The following is a 20,108-nucleotide window of genomic DNA, read 5'->3' as shown; positions in this document are numbered from 1 at the left end:
GGGGTTCCTTGGGAGGAAGAGGCTCTGGGGGCTGGGAGTGAGGGATGGTTTCCCTGTGTGTGTTGGCAGGGGCAGTGAGACCAGGGGGCGGAGTCAGGGGGGGCCTGGAAAAGTGTCCTACCCACTGGCAGGGATGCAGGGATGGGGGGTGGCTTTTTCTCAGAAAGAGGTTAGTGGGAAGACTTTCTTGGACACAGGGAAATGTTTTTCAGAGCGAGGGAGGCAGAGGTAAGCATCATGGAAGGTGTTTCTCCAACCTAGGAAACAGTAGGGGTATTTTTTTTTTTTTTCCAGCGTGGGGAGGGGTGCAGGACCGGCTATATCCAGGTATCCAGGCGAGCCGGCCTGTCTAATCCTCTCGCCTTACCCCTGCCCTCCACCCGCAGGCGACCATGGCGGCCCTCTGACCCCGTCCCGGCCTGCAGCCTCCTCCTCGCCGGCCCCCTCCCCACTCCCTGGCCCTCCGCCCCCGGGGGGCCCCCCACTTCTGCCTGCGCTGTGACCCCCCCAGCCGCCGGCACGGCCCCGCCCCCGCTGCCCCGGTGGTGGCCCGCGGCCCCCCGGCTGCCCGTGGTCAAGCTGGAGTCGCTGAAGCGCTGGAACGAGGAGCGGGGCCTCTGGTGCGAGAAGGGAGTGCAGGTGCTGCTGACGACGGTGGGCGCCTTCGCGGCCTTCGGTCTCATGACCATCGCCATCAGCACGGACTACTGGCTCTACACGCGCGCCTTCATCTGCAACACCACCAACCTCACGGCGGGCGCCGGTGGCGACGACGGGCCCCCCCAGCGTGGGGGCGGCGGAGCCGCGGAGAAGAAGGACCCCGGCGGCCTCACGCACTCGGGCCTCTGGAGGATCTGCTGCCTGGAAGGTAGGGCCCCGCGCCCCCGCCCCCCGGATCTCCCGGGTCTCCCACGGCCCCCCACCCTTCTCACGCTTCTCTGGGTCCTGACCCTCTCCTGAATCCCCTCCGCAGCTAGCCTCTCCATCACTCAGCAGCGCCCCTTGATCCCTATCCTCTCCCCTCCCTTCGTGGAGGAAGAGCCCCCTCCTCTCTCCCTCCCACCCCTGCGGGGGTCCGGCCTCCCTCTACCAGGGGATGCCCTCAGCCTGGACCTCAACGCTGGCATCCTCTGCCTTCCGCCCTCCTGCCCACTCACCCCTGATCTCGAGACTGCTCCTCCTTGCCCGTGGCGACGTCCCTCCCCGCGTCCTGGCTCTGAGCCCCCGATCTCCGATGACCCCGTTTCCAGCGCCTTCCTCAGCCCCTTTTACCCTCTGGCCCCACGTGGGCTGTTCATCCCCTAAAACATCACGCCCCATCAGACCGGAACTCGTGGTCCCCTCCTCTTTGCTTTTGGGGCCTTGTCTTCCGGGAGTCTTGTCCTGGCTTCCTCTCTCCGCCTCCGCCCCTGGTCCTTGTCCTTCCAGACCCTTTCCCGGGCTCTGCTTCCCCTTCCGTCCACTCAGCCTCCCTTTGGACGCTTCTTGCCAAGGAGGCCACTGCCTCTTGCAGTCTCCATCTGCGCTCTTTCCCTGGTCCCACTCTCTCCCTCTTGCAGCCTCCCTCCAATCCGGTTCCCCCTGCCTCCCATCTCCCCTGACTTCCCCATAGGGCCAGCCCTCTTCCTCTTAGCAACCCCTCCATCCCACTGTCAGCTTTGCCATTTCTTTCCCCATGGCACGGAGGTGCTGGGCTGGGGAGCAGGACACCTGAGTCCCAGTCCTCTTGTGCGTCGGCCCCCCCTGCCCATGGGGCCACTATCTGCTCATCTCCCCCAGCCTCACCAGCCCTGGTCTGAAGGAACCAGCCGATCCCCAATTTTGCCCTACAGGGCCCCAGAGATCACAGTCCCTCACTTCTTTTTTTTTTATTCCTTCTCTTTTCCCCATCGTTTCCTCCTCTGTTTTGCTGGGCAGTTTCAATAAGCCAGGAATGTTATTATCTTATTTAATCCCCTGGCGGGGGCAGGATACCATCCTCCAGTTGGAGATGAGGAAACCGAGGCTCAGAGAGGTTAAGTCACTCGCCCAAGGTCACCCAGCTGTGGCTGGGGGCAGAACCAAGAGAACTCTGAAGGATGGGATTTACAGATATGCTTTGTCTGGCGTGTGGAGCGTTTAAAACCAAAACCACAGTCAGAATTGGTTGCCAACATTTAAAAGTAGGGAGACTGCACACTGAGATCTGATTTCCAGCTTCTTTTGAACTGGTGGAAGACCTGGTAACATGGGGCTGGCATCGTCCAGCAGCCCTGGTCAGCCAGATCCGAGCTGCCGCTGCTTCTTCAGACCGTGAGTGTGGGTCTCCTTTTCCCCAGTCATCCGTGCTCCCTGTTGCGTCACACCCGTCCAATTTTCCCGCAGTGTTACTCTCCTCCTCGTGTGGGCATCTGACTTCATCTTCACTCCCTGGTCTGACCGAGCATCAGGCACAGAGCCGTGTGTGGGGAGTTGCCTCTTGGAACCCCCAGGACAATGTACTGTGAATCATAGTATTTCCATGTCTTCATCCCCTCCTTCAAAAACCACTGTTTATTGAGTTTCTACTATGTGCCAGGCACCGTTCTTCATACCAGAGCTCCAATTGCAGTGCAAGGAAAAACAGCAACCACTGAGATCCCTGTTTTTATGTGTCTTATATTCTAGAAGGGGAGACAGATGATAAGAGAGACGAGTAAATACAACATCTAGGGTGTTAGATGGAGCTGAGTGCTAAGGAGGAAAAAGAACAAAGGAGGGGATGGGAAGTGTTAGGGGCAAGAGTGTGAAGCTGTAGAAACTGGAGATAAAGGAGACTGAGCCGGTGACATCCGAGGGGTGGGCTGAATGGACCCAGAGATGGAGCCACGTGGCTTCTGGAGGGAAAGGCTTCAGGCTGTAGAAACCTGGTTCATCAATGGGAATGTGCCTCCTGTCTGACCAAGGGGAGGCCCACCCAGCCAGGGCAGAGCTGGTGCGGGAGGAACGTAGTAGGAGGTGACGGCAAGGTGCACGGACTTTCAGGTCCTGGGATGTGATCTGCTTTTCCCATCGCAGGCTCCTGAGCAGAGGAGTGACAGGAGCTGGCTGAAAGGTTAAGGGGATCGCTGTGCTGTGTCTCTGAGAGGGAGGCAGGAGGGAAAAGGGAAGACAGGAGGAGGCTTATCCGGGGTGGAATTGAGAGCACATTCTGCAACTACAGTGGGCAGGCAGGAACTGCTGATGGGGGCAGTGGCAGGATATGAGAGAAAGGAGTCTGGATGTCTTGAGAGCAAGGTTTTCCAGCCTCAGCCTTGTTGACCTTTTGGGGGATGGATAATTCCACGTTGCAGTGGCCGGTGGTGGTGGGGGGCAGTGGTGGAAGGAAGGTCCTCTGTGTTGTAGGAGGTTTAGCCGTATTCCTGGCTCTACCTCCAAAGACCAGGAACCTCCATCAGCATGGCCACCAAAATCGCCAACTGTCTCTAGACTAAGAATAAAATCGCCCCTAGTGAAAGTCACTGCTTGAAGTCTGTGGCCTGAGCCCCGGAAAATGTGGTCGGGGTGGGGGGTGGGCGGTATTTATCAGCTGGAACAGCTGGTATTTTATGTATGTGTCTTACTTTCTCTCAGTTGTTTAGTGGCTCAGTCGTGCCCGACTCTTTATGACTCCATGGTCTGTAGCCCGCCAGGCTCCTCTGTCCACGGGATTCTCCAGGCAATAATGCTGGAGTGGGTAGTCATTCCCTTCTCCAGGGGATCTTCAGGACCCAGGGTTCGAACCTGTGTCTCCCACATTGGTAGGCAGATTCTTTACCGCCTGAGCCGCCAGGGAAGCCCTAATTTATTGTAGGGAGGGCTATCACGAGCTCAGTTTTGGAAATGTTAAATTGAGGGTGCCTGCTGGTGATAATGCCTAAGATAGGAGTCTGCATGGGAGAGGACCCACAAAGCATCGCACAGTCAATCTTTTAGGCTTTGTGGGGTGTGTGATCTCTGTCGCCGCTACTCCTAAAAACAACCAGAGACAATGCGTGAGTGGATGAGCGTGGCTGGGTTCCAATTAAACTTCCTTTACGGGCACTGATATTTGAATTTTATATCATTTTCTCGTACCACGAGAGTCTTCCTTGACAGTTTTTCAATCATTTTTTTTTTAAATAAGTAAAACCTACTCTTCGTCGGGTTTGGCCGTTGGGCTGTAGTTTGCCAACCCCCTGATCTAAGACATTAGTGATAAGATGTATGAGGCCAGAGTTCAGGGGGACATCTGGGCTGGGGGTGCGAAGGGTCATGGCATGTGGATGGATGAGCAGAGACAGAAACAAACACACAGATTAGTTGAAGGGCCAGCGACTGAGCTAGTCCAGTATTCAAAGACAATCAGACAGATGAGAAGAGCCAGCAAAGCGAGCTGAGAAAGGAGAGACCACAGAGGTTGGGGGGAAATAACGGGCTAGGTGGGGTCCCCGGAGACAAATGAAATGACTTAAGGATGGGTTAAAGGCAGGTCGGCTTTATTGTTACTTAATCATCATTCGTGTGTCACTGGATTCTCACAGTAACCCTGTGCACTGTGTATGACTGTTACCCCCATCTCCAAAAATGAAAGCTTAAGGCTCAGAAAAGAGAAGCAACTTTCCCGAGGTCACACAGCTAACAGGCCATCAAGTCCGCACTGGAGTCCGGATCTGTTTTGTTTCCTAAGTCAGCACATCCACCAGCCTCCATCCTATCCGGGGATCCAGAAGTGTGGAAACTGGCCCCCTGGGGCCGCAGTCCCCTGAAGGTGCTGTGTCCTCAGGGGAATTCTTGGGGCTCATCCTGTCTCCTTCAAAGTGTCTCTGAGAAACGCAGTAGGAAGTGGTGATGGAGACCCAGACTCTGGAACAGAACTCATTGGGTTACTTCCTGCCTGCATGGAAACATCACCTTGAGCCACATGTTCAACGTCTCTGTGCTTTTCACCATCGGTGAAATGGGTGTTATCATAACCCCTAACCTACAGGGCTACGGAGGGAACCCCATGAGTTATTACATGTAAAGCATTCAGGAGGCCAGTAGACCCAGTGTAAAGGCTAGACGGTGTAGCTTCTATTCTGTTCTTATTATTAGGAATTTGAGTGACCCATCCCTGAATCTCCCTTCCTTGATAATCCAGAAGTCCCATCCCTCAACCAACACTGCCCAACAGAAACGTTACACAAGCTGCCTCTGTACCTTAAATGTTTCTGTGCTGTGTGCTTTGCTGACTCGCTCAGTCCTGTCCGACTCTTTGCCACCCCATGGACTGTAGCTTTCTACTAGTGACATTAAAGGGCTTCCCTAGTGGTCCAGAGGTAAAGAATCTGCCTGCCAATGTAGGAGACGTGGGTTCAGTCCCTGGGTTGGGAAAATCCTCTAGAGAAGGAAATGGCAACACGCTCTAGTATTCTTGCCTGGAGAAGCCCACAGACAGAGGATCCTGGCTGTCTACAGTCCACGGGGTCGCAAAAAGTCGGACACTACTGAGTGAGTGATTAAACAACAACAATAAGTGACATTTAAACAAGTACAGAGGGAAGGTTCAACGAATCTAATTTAATAAATGCAATTTTACAATATAATATATTAATATAAAGGTTAGTAATCGATTTTATTTAACCAAGCATAGCCAAAATGTTATTTTAGTATGTGAGCAATATAACAAATATTAATGAAATATGATGCTTTTTTCTTCATAAATAATCTGAAATCTGATGCATATTTTAGGCTCACACTTCAACTGCCACCTTTCAGAACCAACCTTCTGGGACTGGGGGCATTCAGATGGGTCTAGCCCCCTTCTCAGGAAGGAATCTCAGCGCCCAGAATTTGGACCTACAGGCCAATTTACTCTAGCAGCCTATTTAAAGTCCCCGTGCTCAGCACTTTGCAGGCCTTATTATCTCATTGAATCCTCCCAATTGCTCCAGGAGGGAAGGTATTATTATCATGAGAGTTTGTCAGAGCAGGAAGCTGATGGCCAGAAAGGGGAAGTGAGTCAGCTACAGGGCCACCCAACAGGCGAGGGGCAGTGTGCGCGTCCTCACGGGTCCTCGCGGCGGTGCGCACGCCTTCACCCCTGGCCTGCCCGGGTCTGTGCTCTGCGGGCCCTCTGGGACGCGCTGGTTTGCATCACCACCATCCCTGTGCACACAGAGCTCCCAGCCCAGGCGGTTGGATAATACGCAGAGGCAAGCCGCATAAGCCGCAGGTGTCTGCTCTTTAACTCTTGTGCTTCACAGCGTGTGCGTGCTAAGTCGCTTTAGTGTGTCTGACTCTGCGACCTGGTCAACTGTAGCCCGCCAGCCTCCTCTTTTCATGGGATTCTCCAGGCAGGGATACTGCAGTGAGTTGCCTTGCCCTCGTCCAGAGGAATCTTCCTGACTCAGGCATCGAACCTGCATCTCTTACGTCTCCTGCATTGGCAGGCGGTTCTTTAACTGTGGCGCCACGTGGGAAGCCCCACACAGACACGGAGTGAACACTTATCAAACCTTATATGGTCGTATCACCATCCTCATTTTCCAAGCCAAGAAGCTGAAGCTCAGAGGTATTCAAAACCCCAAAGCCACGCAGCTTGGAAGTGACTGTCCTGGTATGCGGAGCCAGAGAATACACTTTCAAAGCCCAAGCTCGTGGCCACCATGACCACTGTGCTCTACCTCCATAAAGATGCTCGCTTCTGGGAATTCCCTGGCAGTGCAGTGGTTAGGGCTCCATGCTTCCACTGCAGGGTACACGGGTTCAATCCCTGGTCCGGGAACTAAGATCCCGCAAGCTGCACAGTGCAGCCCAAACAAACAAAAAGCTCACGTCTGAGGTCCAGTCTGTCCTCCTCATGATTTAACATCTACATGGGATTGAGCAACTTGCTCAGCTTTACACCTCGGTTCCCAGTATCCCTAGGGTTGGTCATCCATGCTGACATTTGTTCAGTCGCCAAGCTGTGTATGAACCTTTGTGACCCAATGGACTGCAGCACGCCAGGCCTCCCCATCTCTTACCATCTCTCAGAGTTTGCCCAAGTTCAAGTCCGTTGAATCAATGATGCCATCCAGTCCTCTTCTGAAAGTGTTAACACCTGTCAGATGCTTGGAGTGGTGTTTGGTGTGTGGTTAACCATCAGTAAGTTTTATACTAGTTAAGTGGACTTCCCAGGTGAGTCAGTGGTTAAGAATCCACCTGTAATGCAGGAGACACAGGTTCCATCCCTGGGTCGGGAAGATCCCCTGGAGAAGGGACTGGCAACCCACTCCAGTATTCTTGCCTGGGAAATCCCATGGATGGAGGGGCCTGGTGGGTACAGTCCATGGGGTCGCAAAGAGTCAGACACGACTTAGTGATTAAACAACAACAAAGTACTAGTTATTATTACTTCCAGCATGACTAGTCTGTGGAGAGAGTCTGCATGCCGTCTACTTTCCATGCTCGATCTCATTGAATTATCATTCATGTTTTGAGAAAAGTACTATGATCCCATTCAAGAAAGAGAGAACTTGAACCCACCTACCACACCATAGTGGATGTGCTGTTGGGTAAGCATTTGCTCCCACAAGATGTATCTTCATTCATTCATTCAACTGCTTTTTTTTTAAGTGTAGTAAAATGCACATAGCATAAAATATATCATCTTAACCCATTTTAAAAGCACAGTTCAGCAGTGTTAAGTATATTTACATTGTGTACCAGGCTCCGAAACACTTCATTGTGCAGAATTGAAACTCTACCCATTCTTCCCCACTCCCAGCCACTGGCAACCATCATTCCTTCTGTCTCTATGAATTTGACTGCTTTAGACACCTCATATGAGTGGAATCACACAGTGTTTGTATTTGTGTGACTGACTTATTACACTTTGCATGTCTTCAAGGTTCATCCAGGTTGTGGCATGTGTCAGAATTCCTTTGTTTTTAAAAGGCTGGATAATATTCCGTTCTATCTATATGCCACACTTTGTTTATTGGCTCATGTGTTGATGGACACTTAGGTTGCTTTTGGCTGTTGTTAATAATGCTGCTACAAAAATGGATATATTTGTATATTTCTTAGAGACGTTGCTCACAATTCTTTTCCTATATACCCAGAGTTTGGATTGCAGCTAAGATCCCACATGCCTCCTGGCCAGATAAACCAAAACCTAAAACAGAATTATCGGATTCCCTGGTGGCTCAGAGGGTAAAGAGTCTGCCCAAAATGTGGGAGACCTGAGTTCGATCCCTGGGTTGGAAAGATCCCCTGAAGAAGAAAATGGCAATCCACTCCAGTATTCTTGCCTGGAAAATCCCATGGACGGAGGGGCCTGGAGGGCTAAAGCCCACAGGGTCAAAAAGACTGAGTGACTTCATTTTCACTTTCATAATAATTTTGTTTTTAATTTTTTGAGGAACCTCCATCCTATTGTCCATAGAGACCGAACCAGTTTACTTTCCCACCAACAGTGCAGACAGGTTCCAATTTCTCCACATCCTCACCAACACTGGTTATTTTGTTTTGTTTTGTTTGTGTATAGTAGCCGTCTGAATGGGATGGTATCTCATATCTATGAGATAGTATTTCATTGTTGTTTTCACTTGCATTTCCCTAATCATTAGTAATATGGACCATCTTTTCATGTGCTTCTTGCCCATTCAATCATTCTTATATACAAATATCAAGCATTTCCAATGCTCTAGGCATTGTTCTTGATGTTGGGACGCCTACAGGCTTAGATTCCAGTGGGAGCAAACTGCTGTGTGTTTGAATTCTGCTTCCACCACCCATCAGCTGTGAATCAATGAACCCTTCGAATGCCTGTACTTCCTCATCTGGACAACGGGTGTATGACGTGGTATCAACGGAACACTCAATTGTGTTCCCAGCAAAGTGCTAAATCTCTGTACTTGGATTCAACCCTTGTAACAATCTGGGAGGTGCATCCTAGTATCCCCCATGTTATAGGAAAAGGAACTGAAGCAAACTGGTCCAAATAAGGCCAACGAGGATGTGGTGTAAGGACATGATGGATTCAGGCTTCATTATCAAACAGCGCGACTCCAGTTCTTAACATTCGGCCACTGCACGACACCAATACCATTATCTATTTCATGGGTCTCCTGGGAGCTCCGGATGAGTTAATCTACCTCGGAAGCACTTAACAAGTGTTAGCGCTTAGTGGAATTATTCACTGCCTTGTAGTCCTTCTTTCCAATCCTTTCCTTTACCCGCATTTCTTTCCCTGTCATCTTCTGCCTTGAAACTCCCCTTCTGCAATCCTTATGGTTCATAATCTAATTCTTCCAACACTCATTTCTCAATGCCTCCTTTGGTGCCAGGCAATGCTAGAGACACACGAAAGAATCAGACCCCATGCCCTCCCCGTTCAGGAACTCTCAGAGAGCTGAAGAAGCAGCTCATAAAGCAACCCAATGTATGCTAAAAAATAAAAACGAAAAAAGAGTGGCTCTCCCCCCAGAATGGGTGGGAGGGGTCTGTGTGAGGGAAAACTTCCTCCAGCAGGTGCCCCGGGCGCTGCTTTCTTGCAAGGGTTAAGTTCTTCTCCAGGAAGAATGTGGGCAGAGTTTCCAAAGCCCTGGGCAGAGGCCTGGAAATGGGAAGGCACCCAGAGAATTGAGGAAACGAAGTGTTTCTATTACTGATTTGTATGCCAGTCTCCAGCTATGTAAGGATGCATGTTCTGGGAGGGAGGAGGGGGCTGTGACGGCAGGACCCCTGGAGGCATACCGCACCCCTAGCTTGCCTCAGCTTGTTCCAACCGCTCCATCTCCTCCCAGAGGACTGCTGGTGCTGGGCGCCGAAAGAGGGGGAACCCTACTCCCCAAACAGAGGATTGAAGAGACGACCACCCCAGCGATCCAATGGGGCTGCTCTCTCCTCAACGGGGACTCAGGCTTCATAGGGCCTCGTGGGAAACGGAGCCCTCTTGGCCCTCTGTCGCCTCTCCGTTTTCCCGTGCGTTTTCAGTGGGTTTTGAGTTGAAGGGTGCCTTGACATTGCTGAAACCAACACCTTCTTTCTTATAGAGGGGGAAACAGAGGCCGGAGAGACTGCCCCCCTCCAGGTTCCAGGGTCTTTATGGCCTTTTAATGAGTGTTGGATGTTTTCCTTTTTCCTTTATAAACCTGGTTTGCAAACTGAGGCCAGGGAGTTTGAAAGTTTGTCCCAGGTGCGCAGACACGCTCAGGAGCCGGGACTTCCTGTCTCCCCATCAGCCCAGAAAGAGAAGGGGGTTTGAGGAAAGGGGGAGGGGTGTCTTTTCTCACCCACGGTTCCCCAACTGTTAAGTGCCCGCCACCATCACCCCCCATTCCCCTCCAGGGTTGAAAAGAGGCGTCTGCGTGAAGATCAACCACTTCCCGGAGGACACGGATTACGACCATGACAGCGCGGAGTATCTGCTCCGTACGTGGGGGCCTGGGGCGGAGTTGGGGGGACTGCTGGGCTCGGGCACGTGGGAGGGGAAAGGGGTCTGTGCTCCCGCGCTTAGATCGACGCGCCGAGATGAGCTTGTCAGCCAGTCCAAGTCAAGATACCGAGATCTTCTGGCCTCAGATTGGCTCAGTGGGCCCTCTCCCGCCCCCTCCTCTCACCTCGGGGCCTGGCAGAGGGGGGATCCCCGGAGCTGATTGGCTGCCATGCCGGCCTGGGTACTCCGGGCAGTGACTGATTGTCCCTCTCCAGACCGGGATTGGCCAACCGCACCCTGGGCCCGAGAGGCAATCTGCGGCGCGGCCTGGCCACTCCCGGGAGCTGGCTGGGGAAGCCCGCGGTGCGATTGGTAGCTACCCCGAGAACGCGGCAAACCCCGAGTTGTGATTGGCTGCGGCCTCAGCCGGGCTCAGAAATCGCAGAATCCGGTTGCCTGGGGTTTGGGGGAGAGTGGAAAGGACTGCAGATAGAGGGAGAGAGAGAGGAGAAAGGGAGAAAGAGGAGAGAAACCCAGAGCTACGGATGAAGCCAGGCAGAAAAGGGAGGCGAGAAGAGGCAGGGAGCGATGGAGGGGGCAGGGGAAGAGAGAAGAGAGACCCAGAGAGACAGGTGAAGGCAGGCGGACGGGGAGTGGGAGGCAGAGCGGGATTTAGAGATGCGATAGAAAGAAGGATCTGGAGAAAGGCGGAAAGGCGCAAAAGAGAGGAAGGGAGCGCGCGTGCGAGAAGGAAAAAGAGGGAGATGGTTCACAAGGGAAATAGAGGCGTTCAGAGGCGGGGTGGGTGGGGTGGAAGAGAGGGAGAGTGGTTAGAAAAATTAAAGGGCAGAAAAAATATGCCAGGAGAACCACAGAGGAAGAAAGAAAAGGACGAAGAAAAAGAGAGAGGGGGGCCATCAGATCGCTAAAGAGAGAAATTTTAAAGAGGAGAGAAAGTGAGACAATAAAAAGAACCAGAATGCGGGCAGAGGGGAGGAATGGGAGAACCAGCGAGAGAGAAGGGGGACAAGGCACACAGGAGGCGCGGGGCGCCAGGGGCTCAGGCGGCCGTGACTGATGCCCTGGTTCCCCCACCCCACCCCCCGCCCTTCTCCTGCCTCTCCCCAGGGGTCGTCCGGGCCTCCAGCATCTTCCCCATCCTCAGCGCCATCCTGCTGCTGCTCGGGGGTGTGTGCGTGGCGGCCTCCCGCGTCTACAAGTCCAAGAGGAACATCATCCTAGGAGCAGGGATCCTGTTCGTGGCAGCAGGTGAGAGGCAGAGGGAGGGGGCGGCCCACCTGCGAGCGCGCACCTGTGTGTGTGTGTGTGTGCGCGCGGGCGCGCGGGCGCGCGGGCGCGCCTGCATAGCCACCCTGCCGGGGCTCTCCCTGGGGCCCGGAGCCTTCCTAGGCTCTATCCCAAGCTCCATCGCCACCCTCTGGGCGAGGGAGGTGTAGCCTTCCCGCCGTCTTCTCGGGATATGAGCCCAGCTCAGACAGGTGTCTACCGCGTAATCCTGGATTCCAGGAGTTCAGATTCCAAAGCCGGCGGTCCAGGAGATGGAAGCGGAGGAGCCTGGGAGAGGTGGGGGCTTGAGGCTGAACTGAGGTCTAGAGGATCAGGAGGACCCTCGGGAGAGGGAGAAAAAGTGATTTGAACGCAGATGGGGAGGAACCTGCTCTAGGGGGCCGGACCTTGTGGTCTTCGGTGTATCCAAGAAGTGGCCGGTCCTGAGAACGTTTCCAGGCCAACTCGGTAGTGAGGCAGGGCTTCTTAAAGGGGCAAGACCCCCCTCCTACTCGACGTGAGTAGTACTGGGCAATTCCGGAACTTTAGAGTCTTCTCAAAGCCGTGGAATCCTGAAGAGAAGGAGGGTTCAACATAAATAGCAGGGGATGCTTTCAGAGAAGGATGTGACCTGCAGGGGTGGGGCTTGGAGGATTTGAAAGGCAGGGCTAACTACAAACTGGGCCTAGGGAAGAGTCTGGCCGCGATCCTCAGGGGGCGGGACTTAGCAAGCTGGAGGTGGAGCTTAGACTAGAAGATTGTCTGGTTCCTAAGTTGTGTCCCCCTCTTTCCTGCTCTAATAAGGCTACCAAGAGGAAGGCCTAGAATAGATGATAATCGTGAGAGAGTTCAGATCAACCAGAGTCGGGGTCTAGAGAGTCAACGGGATTACCTTATTAACAGACAAAACGAGCCGAGGTCACGTGAGGCCAAGATTTATAAAGTTGGGGGGAGTTAGACCAATCAGCATAAAGCCTGGGTCTCCTTATCAAGGGCAGAGTTTAGGCCAGCCAGGGAAGGGCCTGGACCATCTGGGCAGGAGGTAAGCCTGTGTAGGGCAGGGCTCGGGTCTTCCCGGAGGGATCTGGATCACTAAGGGTGAGCCTGAACCACCTAGGGTGGGCCCTGGACCAACCAGGGCAGCGTTTAGAACACCTAGAGTGAGCTTTAGAACAACAGACTAGGATCTGAATTAGCCAGGGATGGTGGGCCATCCGAAGCAGGATTTGGGGCCGTTTAAGGTGGGGCCTGGGAGAAGGCAATGGCAGCCCACTCCAGTACTCTTGCCTGGAAAATCCCATGGACGGAGGAGCCTGGTAGGCTGCAGTCCATGGGGCTGCGAAGAGTCGGACACGACTGAGCGACTTCACTTTCACTTTTCACTTTCATGCATTGGAGAAGGAAATGGCAACCCACTCCAGTGTTCTTGCCTGGAGAATCCTAGGGACGGCGGAGCCTGGTGAGCTGCCGTCTATGGGGTCGCACAGAGTCGGACACGACTGAAGCGACTTAGTAGCAGTAGCAGCAGCAAGGTGGGGCCTGAGCCAGCTGGGGAGGAATTTAGATCATCTGGAAAGGGCTTGGATCGTGTCAGGGCGAGCATAGAACAACACGGGGCGGGGCCTAACTGCCCAGTGTGGTATATGGACCATGTGGGGTGGGATCTAGATCATAGTGGGTGGAGCTTAGGCCAGAGTGGGGTGACAACTAGACCATCAGGGGTGGAGCTTAGGCCAGGGGGTGGGATCTGGACAAGTCAGGCAGGGTAGGGCCTATCTGGGCGGGGCCTAGAACTTCGTGGGTGGAGCTTAGGCCAGGGGGCGGGGCCTGGACAAGTCAGGGCCGAGTAGGGCCCCTCTGGAGTGGGGCCTAGACCGTTGTGGGTAAAGCTTAGGCCAGAGTAGGACGGGGCCTAGACCATCAGGGGTGGAGCTTAGGTCAGGGGGTGGGGCCTAAGGCATCGTTGGTGCGACTTAGGCCAGAGCAGGGCGGAGCCTAGACCATCAGGGCAGAGCCTTGATTTGGGGGGCGGGGCGGGGCGGGGGCAGGGCCAGGGACGGCCTCGAGGCTCCCGTCTGACCGTCCCTGCCCAGGCCTGAGCAACATCATCGGGGTGATCGTGTACATCTCGGCCAACGCGGGCGAGCCGGGCCCGAAGCGGGACGAGGAGAAGAAGAACCACTACTCGTACGGCTGGTCCTTCTACTTCGGCGGGCTGTCGTTCATCCTGGCCGAGGTGATCGGCGTGCTGGCCGTCAACATCTACATCGAGCGCAGCCGCGAGGCGCACTGCCAGTCTCGCTCGGACCTACTCAAGGCCGGCGGGGGCGCGGGCGGCAGTGGCGGGAGCGGCCCCTCGGCCATCCTCCGTCTGCCCAGTTACCGCTTCCGCTACCGCCGCCGCTCCCGCTCTAGCTCCCGCTCCAGCGAGCCGTCGCCGTCGCGGGACGCGTCTCCCGGCGGCGCCGGGGGCCCGGGCTTCGCCTCCACGGACATCTCCATGTACACGCTCAGCCGCGACCCGTCCAAGGGCAGCGTGGCCGCGGGGCTGGCGAGCGCCGGTGCCGGCGGCGGGGCGTACGGCGGGGCGGCCGCGGGCGCGGGGGGCGCGGGGGGCGGCGGCGGCGGGGGGGCGGGCGCGGAGCGGGACCGCGCGGGGGCGCCTGGCTTCCTCACGCTACACAACGCCTTCCCCAAGGAGGCGGGTGGCGGCGTCACGGTCACGGTCACCGGGCCGCCCACCGCGCCAGCGCCCGCCCCGCCCGCCCCCGCCGCGCCTGCCCCAGGGACCCTAGCCAAGGAGGCCGGCGCCTCCAACACCAACACGCTCAACAGGAAAACCACGCCCGTGTAGGGGCGCGCCTGGGGGCGCGGAGGGGGGCGTGTCCGGGGCGCGTGCGCGGGCGCGCGTGCAACGAGGCTGCCGGGGGTCGGGGGCGCCCCCCTCCTTCCCCGTGAGCGCGCTGGAGACTGCTCGGCCTTCCCCCGCGCCCCCTCCCCGCTCTACCCCCGCCCACCTGGGTGTGGGGGAACATCCCCCCACCCTCTGAATCAGGGACCCTGAGGGAGGGGGAAGGGAAGGGAGGGGGCCGTTGGGAGCGAGCGTTGTTTTTATTTTTTTGTGGGATTGGGGGGGAGGGGGAGGGCTTTGGTGTTTTTTGCAGTTTTGAGACGTTTTCTTTTTAATGTTTTGCTGTGTGCATGTGGGGGCGGGGCGGAGGGAGGGACTCCCAGCCCAGCCCAACTCCTGGAGAGGGGCCCATAACACACGAATATAGAGTTATACCTACAAACTACATATATATATATGCTCTATATAAAGAGACAGAAAGACCAGAGGGATGCAGAGAGGCACAGTGCGGTGGGATGGGCGTGGGCATTCATTCATTTCTTCGTTCATCATTCCACAAGGGTTTCAAAAACACCTGCCGTGTACCAGGATGTTGGCTGGGGAGGAAACAAACAGGCCCAGAGACAGACTCGGTCATTCACTACCAGCTGTTTATTTGTGTACTTCAGTGCCAAACATTGTGCTGAATGCTGAGTCTACAGAAGGGAGGAAGTCAGACTTCCCCAACGTCCTCATAGAGTTTGTATCTTGTGCATGAGACAGACACTAATCAAAGAATTGCATACACAACAGTAAGTTACAGCTGGGGCAAAAGAGAAACCCAAAGTGCTACAAAATCCTCCGGCAGGGAGGCTAACCCAGTTTGAAAGGTAACCCTGAAAGGATGACAAGAAGCCAGTCAGGTGAAGCTGGAAGGAAGTGTCCTAGCCAGAGAACAACACGTGCAAAGGCCCTGGGGCAGGAGGAGCTTCCAGAAAAGGCTAACATGTATGTACTGAGCCACATGGAGGTGGAACAAGATGAAACTGGAGATGTAGACAGGGCCAGACTGTCCAGGGACTTATAGGTTAGGTCGAGTTTAGATTTTTTTTTTTAATATTTAAAATTTTATTTTAGAATATTTATGGAAAAGGAATCTTAGAAAATGAATTTTTTCTCATGTGGCCAAAACTGGCAAAGATTGGTGGTGGTTTAGTCACTAGGTCATGTCCAACTCTTGTGACTCCATGGACTGCATAGCTTGCCAGGCCCCTCTGTTGATGGGATTCTCCAGGCAAGAATACTGGAGTGGGTTGCCATTTTCTTCTCCAGGGAAGAGTTTAAATTTTAACCCAAGGGCAGCGGGGAACCACGGAGTAGCTTTAAACAGGATCATAACATGAGCGATGGGAGGCGGAAACTCAGAGATGAGAGTGAGAGGCAGAGATGCGCGGAAACAAGCATCAAACACAGGCACTGACCCTTCAAACTCACACTGCTGGGAAGGGGCAGATGATTACACAAGACTGAAGCACAGGCCTGGTGCTTTGTGGGCAGGGGAAACACTAGGACTCAGAGATTCATGTTTCACTCATTTATTAATTCAGCCATTCATTCACTCCTTGACATTTCTGGACCAGGCAGTGTGCTAGAATCAGGATCCCCAGAGCTGCTCTCAAGGAGGAGTCAAAAACCAGACTCCAAGCAGGGTGATTTTTGGTGCAGTGACAGGGGCCAGGATGGGCACGCTGACCAGAGAAGAAGAGAAAGAGTGACCAAGTGCCAGGAGTGGGCAGTCCTCAGGGAAACTTCCTGGAGAACCTCAGGCCCAGCCTGGGTTTCCAAAGGATGAGTAAGGAAGGCTTTCACAGCAGAACAACTCAAGTGGGGTGGGGTGGGGGATTGAAAGAGCATGATGTACTGAGGTCAGGACTCCTCCTTTTGGGGTACAAAAGGTCAGGGTAGGGGTGGGCAGAAAGACCAGAGAAGCAGCTGGAAGCTAGAGTCTAAATGCACTAGGGTTCCAGGCTGGTGGGTTTGGACTTTATTCTGAGGGTGATGGGAAACACAGGATGAAGAGCAGGATGAGACGTGAGTGTCAGAAGAAACCACCGGGGACGTGGGAAAGGAGTGAATAGGCTGTCGATGCTGTGAAATAGATGAGACAGGATGGCAGTTGGACTGGGAAAGGTAGGGAGAGAAGGTGGGAGGATGGATTTGAAGGTCACCGAGGACAGAGAGGAACAGCACTCACTGCGTTTCTCTCCATTTGCTCAGCAAGTATTTCCCAAGACCCGCTGTGTGGCAGGTTCTCTGCTCGGTGATACTAGGGGGAGCAGGGAGGATTCAGAGCCTGCCATGCCCTCCAGGGGCTCCCAGCCTGGTGGGAAGACAGGCCTAAACACAGATGAGGAGGAAGTGGTTGGCAACGGTGCCAGGCTCCACCAGCTTCTCTCTTGATAACATGGAGCAGCGGAAAGCCGTAGAACAGAGGAGGGATGGGACCACAACTGGGTGTTGGGAATTTCCCTCTGGGGTCCCTGTGGTGGACAGGAAAGACCGGTGGGCAGGGGACCAGGGAAGAATTCCATGAGGGCAGTGTTGGAAAGAGATTCTGGGAAATGTGGGGAAAGGAATACAACTCGCAGGACAGAGGGGTACTTACTATAGGGATGATAAACGGAGAGGACTGGAAGAGGTGGCATTAAAAGACACAAACTTCGGAGGAGAAGGGGAGCAGAGCTGGCTAGGGGGTATTGGATTCTAGTGTCCAAAAGCCAAACATACAGCAAGACAGAGGTGGAGCATGGGCAGAAGGCAGAGGGATGGTGGAGGTGGGGGAGATCAGGGCAACAGAGGCCCAAACTGAGTGAGTTACAGGGACAGAGGAAAAAAAGACACCAGACAGTGATCTAGAAAGGGGAGGAAAGGGGGCAGGGGAGGGGCTGGCACAACAATGTCCAAGTCAGGTCAGAGAAGTCTCAGAGAAGCAAACATATATACACACACACAGAGATGGAGGGAGAAAGATGCAAGGGGACGTGCCCAGAAAGAAAGGTGGGGATTCAGAAGTGTGATTAGGGTATAGGGATGATCCATTTCTTTCGTTTGTTTCAGTATTCAAGAAATCGTTACTGAGTGCCCATCTCTTCTAGGCCAGTCTAGGTGCAGGGAATGTTCAAGGGAACAGATGACCAGGGTTTTTTACTGTCCTGGAACTCACAAGAGAGATACACAAGAAACAATAAGAAATCTCAGTTACAGAGAAGTGTTTCTAAAATGAAAAGGAAAAAAGGAAAGAGAATTCCCTGGTGGTCCAGTGGTTAGGATTCCAAGCTTTCAACGCCGTGGCCGGGGCTCAGTCCCTGGTGAGAGAACTGACATCCCACAAGCCACAAGATGTGTCTAAAAAAAAAAAAGTGAAGCAGGACGTGGTGTCTTCAGATGAGGAACCTCAGGAAGAACCCACTACAGAGGTAACAAGGGTTGTGAGAAGGAAAGGCGCTCACCAAACATTCCGGCCAAGCAGTGATGCAGAGCCCTGAGAAAGCCACCCGTTTTCCAGAAGACCCCATGGAGGGCAGAGGAAGAAGGGTGAGCAAATTAGGCTGAGGTCCGAAGCGTGGGCTGGGGGCCCATCGTGTGGGGGCTTGTAGCTCTGGGAGGAAATCTGAATTTTACTCTAGACTCAGTGGGATGAGCATAAGAATGACAGCCCCTATTTTTATTTAAAAACAAAGTAACAGACCCACATTGCTGTGCTGAGAAGAGATTTAGGAGTGAAGTTGGAAGGAAGGAGTTAAGAGGGTGTCCTCCTTTTCCAGCTGGGGCTGCTGCTGGCCTGGACTAATGTGGAGGAACAGGGCGTGAGATTGTGGAGGCAGGGTCTGTGGTGGTGGCTGCAAACTGGATGTAATAGAGGAGGGAAAGAAGAACCAAAGAAAGAGAGAAAAGGGAATGCTTTTAACTGGATCTGTGGAGCTTGGGTGGTGCTGCTCTGTGCTGCCTGGAAGGGGGTCATGGGGGAGAAGGGATTATGCGGGAGGAGCCAAGCAACCTTCTTGGGACGAGACAATCTGAGATGCCTATGAGACATCCAAGCCTAGGTATCAGATAGCCAGTTGGACATTTGAGACTGAAGCTTGGGGGAGAAGTCGTGGTTGGAAATCTAAGTTTTGGAAATGTCAGCAGAGAGGAGACAGCATGTTTAAAGCCCCAGGACTGGATGAGGTGACCTAGGAGATGAGTGTGGAGGACACAGAAAGGATCCTGGCCAGGGACTCGGGGTGGGGGAGGCATCTCCGTGGGGGCGGGAGGAAGGAGGATGTAGTTAAAGGGGCAAAGAGTGACCGTGAAGTAGGCAGAGACTGTGAAGTTGGCAACTAGCCAAATGCTACAGAGAACCAGGAGAGGATTCATGGAGCAAAGTGGCCATGGGCTAGATAACATGACCTTGACCTTGACATTGACACGTGGCCATCGCCATGCAGTGGGGGGTACTGGAGTCCTGCTTGAGTGAGGGGAAGGAAGAGAGTCACAGAGGGGAGGTGGAGGGAAGGGGAGGTCATCCTTTTAGCATGAAACTGTCAAGAGCTCTCCGGCCCAAGGAAGCTCACACCCTTTCTGTGACAGAAGTAGGAAGGGCTGCGTTCGGGAAATGGGAGAAAGGCAATTGCATGCTGAAAGGACGGAGCCATGGTCGCTGGCGAGACTGAGAGCGATGGGGAGACCGGGGCGGGAGGGGAGCACAGAGGCAGGGCAGAGGTGCTGCAGAAGGGTGTCTGATTTCTCAGAATGGAGGCACCCGTGGGTGTCACCCAGCCCAGCTCCCATCTCACGTTGCCGCCAGCACTGGGCACCTTCTCGGGTTCCCCTCTGGGTCCTGCCAAGGCCTGGGAATACCCACGAGGTGAAGGAAAGAACAAGCTTCACTCATTCATTTAAGAAATAGTCCCTGAGGCCTTCCAGGCACCAGGCCGCACAATCTCAGTGCTGGGAGCTCAGATCCACAAACAGGCAGTGCGATCCATCAGATGCAGGTGGAGGTGTGCTCTGAACTTGGGGGGTGGGGGCCTTCCCTAGCTTGGGATTGGATGTTTGTGTGTCACCATTTCCCTTCACCCGTCCATCTGCTCATTCATTCATTCATTCAGACCACCCATGCACACTTCCTAAGGCTTCCCTTGGGCGCAGTTTGGGCTGGGCAGTGCTGAGGATGGTGAGATGGTTCCTCTGGCACTCGAGCCTTGCCCAAGGCTCGGACACATGCCCACGATCGGAATCACATCCCAGGGCGATACGTGCCCCAACGGAAGCGGCACAGGGTGGACAGACAGGGTGAGGGTGCACGGGGCCGGCAGGAGCGGCCAGCCAGGGGAGAAGGAGCTGGGGAGAGGTGGGTCCCACTGGGCGGTCCCCGAGGGGCTGAGGCGGGGAGTGGGGTGATGATCAGGCCCCGCTGCCACTCCACACGGATGTCTCGTCCTGTCCCCGGGGGAGCCGGAACTGCATGGACGGTCCCCCGGGGGTGCCCCGTCTAATAAACTCGGTGAAGAGGACTGCGGCTCTGGATCCCGTGCCCAGGGCACCAGCTTCTGCCTGAGGCCT

General features: G+C 54.4%; 1 protein-coding gene across 1 annotated transcript; it reads left to right on the top strand.

Moving 5' to 3' along the window:
* The first annotated feature begins 386 nt into the window (after positions 1–386).
* On the top strand, positions 387–20,059 carry CACNG8 (calcium voltage-gated channel auxiliary subunit gamma 8). Its single transcript, XM_020905500.2, has 4 exons — positions 387–868; positions 10,297–10,380; positions 11,513–11,653; positions 13,765–20,059. The coding sequence occupies exons 1-4, from the start codon at positions 682–684 to the stop codon at positions 14,523–14,525; spliced, it is 1,173 nt and encodes a 390-aa protein (XP_020761159.2). The 5' UTR covers positions 387–681; the 3' UTR covers positions 14,526–20,059.
* Positions 20,060–20,108: the final 49 nt, after the last annotated feature.

This window comes from Odocoileus virginianus, chromosome 20 (genome assembly GCF_023699985.2).
Source record: "Odocoileus virginianus isolate 20LAN1187 ecotype Illinois chromosome 20, Ovbor_1.2, whole genome shotgun sequence".
Classification (NCBI taxonomy): domain Eukaryota; kingdom Metazoa; phylum Chordata; class Mammalia; order Artiodactyla; family Cervidae; genus Odocoileus; species Odocoileus virginianus.
The sequence above is the reverse complement of the archived record's forward strand: the minus strand, read 5'-3'. Positions and strand labels throughout refer to the sequence as shown.

What these genes read in the sequence shown, in the direction of transcription:
- CACNG8 (XM_020905500.2), top strand. Translation starts at nt 682, where the DNA reads ATGACCATCGCCATCAGCACGGACTACTGGCTCTACACGCGCGCCTTC. An exon ending in GAGGATCTGCTGCCTGGAAG is followed by an intron (nt 869 to 10,296) that starts GTAGGGCCCCGC and finishes ATTCCCCTCCAG; the next exon opens with GGTTGAAAAGAGGCGTCTGC. An exon ending in CAGCGCGGAGTATCTGCTCC is followed by an intron (nt 10,381 to 11,512) that starts GTACGTGGGGGC and finishes GCCTCTCCCCAG; the next exon opens with GGGTCGTCCGGGCCTCCAGC.